The 6,901-nt window shown below is 44.0% G+C and overlaps 1 protein-coding gene across 1 annotated transcript in view; it reads left to right on the forward strand.

Moving 5' to 3' along the window:
* Window positions 1-6,174, forward strand: part of CCBE1 (collagen and calcium binding EGF domains 1) — a 212,343-nt gene extending 206,169 nt beyond the window's left edge. Inside the window, exons 8-9 of the mRNA XM_011361136.2 lie at window positions 651-686; window positions 2,093-6,174. Coding sequence (XP_011359438.1) covers window positions 651-686; window positions 2,093-2,326 — 270 coding nt within the window. The 3' untranslated portion in view covers window positions 2,327-6,174. The remainder of the gene's footprint in view (window positions 1-650; window positions 687-2,092) is intronic.
* The last annotated feature ends 727 nt before the right edge of the window (window positions 6,175-6,901 follow it).

The following is a 6,901-nucleotide window of genomic DNA, read 5'->3' on the forward strand; positions in this document are numbered from 1 at the left end:
TTCCTCAATTTCAATAAAACTCAAGCACATTTTGGATATATATTTCCCCACCAAAACTGGGAAGAAAATCTAAAAAGGAATTTCCTTAAAATGCGAAACAACCACAGTAACAGAAACAATGACCAAAGCCACTCCTAAGAGAGATGACCTCCATAAACCTTAAACACGCCCCCGTGCTGTCATAGTCACACGTGTTTTTCTCTTTAGCCAGTGTCTTTTTGCAGGGGCTATTTTGTGTGTGTCCCCATTTCTTTGCTATGTTTAAGTCAAGAACGGGGGATGTTTCGTTCTGTGCGAGCAAGTGGTTTTACTTTGAGAGCTGCCTGCTACTTGCCTCATAAAGTCCATGTGAGTTACTTTAGAAAGCTCCTAAATTATTCCACACACTGCTTGGAAATATAAGCATTCCTCTTGTCAGATCTGGTTTGAAAATATATGATCTTGGGAAAAATCGGAATGAGAGACACTTGACCCAAGTAGTTCTATTCAAATAAGTGGTCCCATGAGTCCAGCTTCAAACTTATGTTGTTTCTGGTAGAAAATATTTGTGTTTCGTGTAGGAAGACAGCTATGGTGGGTGTCTAAAAAGAGACCTATGGTGGCGGCATCCACGTGGTCCAGAAAGCTAACCCAGACCTTTCTGCTTTCAGGGGGAGAGAGGAGCACCTGGACCCAGAGGGTCTCCAGTGAGTAGCACCATCTGTCTTGCATCCCCAGTGGGAATATTCTTGGCTACAGCTCTGATGAGCCTGCAAGTTGGCCTTATTAGCAAAAGCCAGCCTCTTGCAGCCATCACTCGGCCCACTGAACAGGTCAAGGAGATTAGGAAGATAATCACAGAGGTCTTCCGCCGTTGGTTGGAATTTATTTTAAAAATTCATTTTCTGTTGCTTTTTCTTTTATCATGGCTAATCTTTATTCGGAATGTCTTAAGATGCAGAACCCTAGTATGCCATGAGTCTGTTTTCAGGTATGTCATAAAACATCTGAAGAAACTAAAAAAGAACTCTATGGGGCTAAGCTGTAACTGAACATTTAAGAATTTAGCCACCTCTATGGCCCTAGCAGATCGGATGGCCAACCCCTCCAGAAAATGCAGAGACATGCAGGGTGGCTTGGGACCACCGAGAAGAAATTAGCTGGATATATGTGTGGTATCTGGGGATTAAAAATGGAAATCAGTGGTATCCAAAAGCACAGAAAATTCAAGCAACTCCTTTACTTTTGAAAAGGTCAGTGTCATTTCTAAAGACAAAGAGCCTTGGCCTTAAAGGCAGGAAGTCTGGATTCCCGTCTCCCTTCCACCTGTCAGATCTCTGATCGTGGCCATGTCACTCAGCACTGCTGGGTGTCCGTTTCCTTCCCTGTGCAATGCCAGGTGCTATCTGATCTGCCACACCTCAGTGAGCATTAAATGGTGTCAAAATACTATATACATCACTAACTCTTTGCAGATGTAAGCTGCTGGAGTTCTTTTTCCAATTGCAATTGAGATTCCGTTTTGTTTTATTTTAGTTTCCTGCTGTTTCTAAGGCAGTACAGAGGTTCTTTCAACTTCATTTAGGTCGCAGTTATAGTCAGGCATCCTCATAAACATTTTATAATTTCATGTTTTAAAAGACAACATTTTTGAGCATCGATCACTTGGAACCCTAGGAAACCCAATGAAGTTGAGACTGTCATTATCCCCATGTTCCGGAAACCCAAAGAAATTAAGTAACTCTCTAGTAAGTGGCAGAGCTGAGATTGAAACCCAGCAGAACCCCAACCTCTTAACCACTACTCTACACCTTCATGTACCTTCCAGGTGTCTTTGGAAGGTCACCTAGGAGGGTTATTCTCATGGTCCTTCATTCTATAAGACGTGACATAGCCTAGAATTAGGAGGGAAGGAAATTAGAAGGCACCTCAGGAACCCCCGCCCACCATCTATGGCAGAGCTTTCGTTGACTCCAGTTAGAGCGCAGAGTTGTCAACTAAATAGCTGCCAGCAAACAGCGGGACTAGCAAATCGCGGAGCGCCCGAGAGCCGTCGCTTTGCAAAAGGCTGCGCCCCGTGGTGGTCTGGCTTTGACTCCTCTCCTGTGCACAGGGACCCCCTGGCTCTTTCGACTTCCTGCTGCTCATGCTGGCCGACATCCGCAACGACATCGCCGAGCTGCAGGAGAAGGTGTTCGGGCACCGGACTCACTCTTCGGCGGAGGAGTTCCCTTTACCTCAGGAATTTTCCAGCTATCCGGAAACCGTGGACTTCGGCTCTGGAGACGACTACCCCAAAAGAACCGAGACGAGAGACTTGGGGGCCCCCAGAGACTTTGATCCTTAGCGCATCCCAGAATCTTCGTGCCAAAGGAAGAGAAGAGTTTTCACACCTGAAGTTACATCATCGGGGGGAAAAAAAACACGCACACACACCACCAGAGACCTAGAAAAGATGCATTTTTATTATCTTTACTCTTTCTTTCTACTCCTCTTCATCCAAATACCATTTTCAGAGGCCCCCGCTGGGCATGAGGGACTGAATGGTGGATGCTCTGGCTTCTGCTTCTCTCTCAGAGGGCATCTCCTTGGGAACTTCTCTTTTACTTTTTTGTCAAGATTTTCTGGATTTCTGAGTTAAGTATTATCACAGTATCTTAAATTTAACAGAATAAAAGGGGAAAGTGGCAAGGTGAGCTCAAAGAAATATGAGGTTACTTATGAAATATATACACGGGCCTGTGCCTCCAAAAGAGACCGTGACTCCTCAGAATCAAAATTAGGGCTCGTCAGTTAAATGGACGAGACGACAATGCATAGTTACATCATTCTTTTTCCTTGTCAATGTAACGGATTTTAAATATTCTAGCCTCTTGTCCAACCTAGTTTCCCAATTTTGGTTAAAGAAAGGAGGGAATTAAGAAGGAGCAGAGATTAGGAAAGAGATTAAAATAACAGTCATATGTTTACTGTCGTACACGTTGCCACATTCCAAATTCAAATACGACTATTAGGAGTTCGTGCCACGCTTATCTATAACTATCCTATTCAGGGAAGAAAGCCACTCTAGCTGTAGAAATAAATCCTCTTTTCAAAACAAAGTGAATGAAGTGCCCTGATTCATATGAGAACAGTGACCCCTACTTGGCCAGGACATTTTAAAGCCGTTATATCAAATGAGAGAGCTTGCTCGGTAAATCACAGGTTATTTATTAAATAAGGGTGACTGACCTTTATAGAGAGGTACAGAACTCACTGGCTCTGATCAGCTGTCTAGAGGCGCCACTGGGCCTTGATCCCGGCTGAGTCAGCACGCAGTGGGGCTCGGGGCTGGAAGCAGGTGGCTGGCTTGGGCTGTTGGTGTGGGGGCAAGGGAGCCTCGGGCAGGGTCCCCGCTGACCAGCAGAGACAGGCTACTTTGCTTTCCTCGTCTGGCGTCAGCCAAGCTTGACAACGTAGAGAATACCACACTATTGAAAGTTCTCAGGTGTGGAGAGAGAAAAACAATAGTTCTCCTTGTTTGGTAGAAATTTCCTTCCCCCTAGTCCCATTTTTCCTTAATTTTCCATAAGTTAGTCCAAGTTCCAGTTCTTGCAGGCCTTATCCTTGATTTCCGTTCCCCTGTAAATGCGGGACACAGTTGGGAAAGGGGTATATCCCCAAACCTCTGCTTCAGTCAGTGTTCGCTCATACACTTCTACCTCCCAGAGAAAGGCAGATTCCAGAAGAGGCTTTCCCTGCATCCTTAGAGACAGCAGCAAGAGTCAGTACCCAGGAGACCAACAGAAGCGTCTCCTTTGTAAGATGGGTGGGGAACCTCTTGGTTTTGAAGGGCGGCTTACAGGTTTCTTCAAGTCCATGTCCTCATGTCACACAGAATGGCTTTTCATCCACCTGTTCAGGAGACCTTCACCCTTATACTGAACCTCTCCAATGATCATTGCCACAGCTCGGGTTTGCTCCTGTGAGGGTTCCCATTTCCCACCTGTGATTTCCCCCTATATTTTGGGAGGTTGGCAATTTTCTTTTTCCCTCATTTAACTGTCCTCTTTGGAAAGCTCGTTTAAAGAGACCTACTGTTGGTGTTTACATGCCACGCTTCAGGTTTCTTCAGAATGATAAGAAGGGCTTCTGTCTGTGAATCTCAAGTGACAACAGCCTTCCTCCCCTCGTTTCCATGAGAAACACAGGACTCCAGTCAGTCAGCTGGTGGCTGTTTTTCACAGATACTTTACTCCACTATATCTTCCTCATGCAAAATCTCCAGTGACCGTCCACCAGAATGGTACAGCTGAAAGCAAGTTCATTCTCAATACTCCTTTTCTAGCCTCTTCCTCTCCCCCTTCAGACTCTCTAGGATACAGTCTTTGCCACAGAAGGCCTCACCAACCACAGGTTTACGAAGAGATGCACAGCTGTCAGTTCCTATCTGGAACATGTTTAATGTTTGCCTGCTTGTGGAGCACAGTCTTTAAAAGGCGTAAGTGGATGAATGCTAAAGAAAACTATGCACTGCTCTATGAGAAATGATTAGATCCAGCTTTGATTTTTTTTTAAAAAAACATGAGAAATTTTGTTACCTTTTCTTCATGGTGACCTGTGTTTAGAAATGTAATCTTTATTGTTAAATGATCATAAGATGCAATCAGATTACACGTTTGACATGCAGAAGCTAGGATAAATATATTAAAAGAATGGTTGAAAGTTGTAATATGGGAGATTTACGAGACTATTCTAGATAATATTCTCTAGCAAAACACAATAGCCTATATTTTATCATCTCAATCTCCTGGATCAGGTTCATTTATAAAATAATTATTCATCCTCAGATTTTCAAAACTTGGACTAGGACTTTAGGACTCAATATGTACTCTGTATGCCCAAATTATATTTTTCAAAGATGTATTTGGCATAAAAATGCAGTTATTTCCTGTGTATCTTTTAGTTATGTATAGGAAACCACTGCTTCACTGTCTAAGCAGGCCATCTGCTCAAGACAGAACAGGAAAACCATTTGGGGAGTAAAATTTGCTAGTTTTGCTAAGCCACTTCATGTTTTCAGGGGGAAAAAGATCTTCGCATACCTTTCTAGCAGAAATGTGGACCTCAGATTTTTGCACCCTGGTAACTAGCTTTGTGAATAGGACTTAATAATCGATTGCTTCAATTTGGAGAAAGCAATGGGAATGAAAATCTGGTATGGAAAACAGAACAAGGAGGAAAAACACTTTAGTTTAAGAATATCCCCCCTCCTTTCCCAAGAAATTATAAGCTTTCTATGCCAAAGGGCATGAGGGTATAACGGGAATGCTATCTTCTGTGTTCATTTCAACATCTGCCGCAGAAGGAACTGATCAACTGAGGTCATTTCTACTGTATATACTCAGACAGGTATGTCCATAGATAAACAGGTGAATAATAAATGCGCTCTGGCGTGGGGGGAGGGGCAGTACTCCACCACATACTAGGTGAAGGGCCCGTGGTTCTAGCTATGCTCCCTTTCCATGACTTTGGCCATGTGAGCCCTGATTCCGGGCACACAGGGCACGATATTCTCTCTGACTAGGCACCAGACATTTCCTTGGGTTGACAGCAAACCCCTCATCATACATGGGGTTTCACTCCCCATCCCTCTCTCCCCTCCAACCTGTCACAGAGAGAGGCAGCAGCCTCATCGTGCAAACTTAACATCCTCCGGATAACCTTCCTGAAAGGGACATTTCTTTGCAGGAATCCAGGCCAAAGAACTAGTAGAATGGAGCCATCTGAAGTTATTAATAATGAATTCAGGGAAATAAATGAATTTTTTCCTGGCGTAGTCAGTACGTATGTTTCACAACAAATCAAAAAATAATTTTCCATTTGAGAAAAAAATGACTATAATTGTTAAAGCAGAAACCCTTGGACTTCACATGCTTCTTCAACAAATATTACTGCTTTAGGGAAATCGTAGTAAAAAAAGACTCCTTTATATATCCCCAGAGACCTCATCCCCAAGCACTCTGGGGAGTTTCCTGTGTGTGTCATGGTGCTGTGTTTATTTCCCAGTGACTGGTCATCATCTTCAGTAGCCATGTTGTTCATTATCACAAGTCCATATAACAGCTGAGCTAGTATTCAAATAGTTCTGGCTGTGATACTATGAAGTACTTTCGATAAGATTGTATATGCTGAATAACAAAGTTATTTTTCTTATGTGATTGTCCTGTGTTTTGTCCTGACACCGGGGCCTATGGAACATGTTGTCTTTTTACAAGATGAATACAAAGAGATGGGGAGAGACAATTCTCTTGAGAGCCGGAAACTGCATTCTGGGTAGGCCGCCTCCTGGGGTCTGAGTGTGGTCCCAACATTTGGATCTGAGTCAAGGTCTGGAGACCTGGGTTCCTCTGAATTCTGAGTCTCAGAGGTCCACGTCCCCCAGCTGAGAGCATCCTCTGGGACTCCCGGCTGCGACTTTCAAAACAGGTACTCTCTGGGGTTTCTAAGGAGCTCACAGATGGAAGGCCTGTTAGGGTTCCACCTCCTTCCTCCCACTGTACCCCGAGCAACTCAATCTTCAACTGGCTTTGGATTAGAATTCCACGTAATGTTTCCTGTGGAGGGTGAAAAGAAGTCGACAGCTGAAAAACAAAAAGGCAGGGGGTGGGGTAAAATAAATAGAGTTGGGGAGAGGAAGCCCCCTGAGTTGGTAGCTGAAGTCCCTTTTGTGAAGATGAGAAGGGTGTTTTCATCAGTGGGTCCATTACAGGAGGCAGTCGCACCCTTCAGGGTGCCTTTAGCATCCTGAGGGGCACCTGTATTTATACATCACTTTCTTTGACAAATATTTATCAAACGCTTGTTGAAAGCTGTGCAGACACAATGGGGAGCAGAAATGTCATAATCTCCGTCCTCTTGGGACTTCCTGGCAAAACAGACA

The sequence above is a fragment of the Pteropus vampyrus genome, unplaced genomic scaffold (assembly GCF_000151845.1).
Source record: "Pteropus vampyrus isolate Shadow unplaced genomic scaffold, Pvam_2.0 Scaffold62, whole genome shotgun sequence".
Lineage (NCBI taxonomy): Eukaryota > Metazoa > Chordata > Mammalia > Chiroptera > Pteropodidae > Pteropus > Pteropus vampyrus.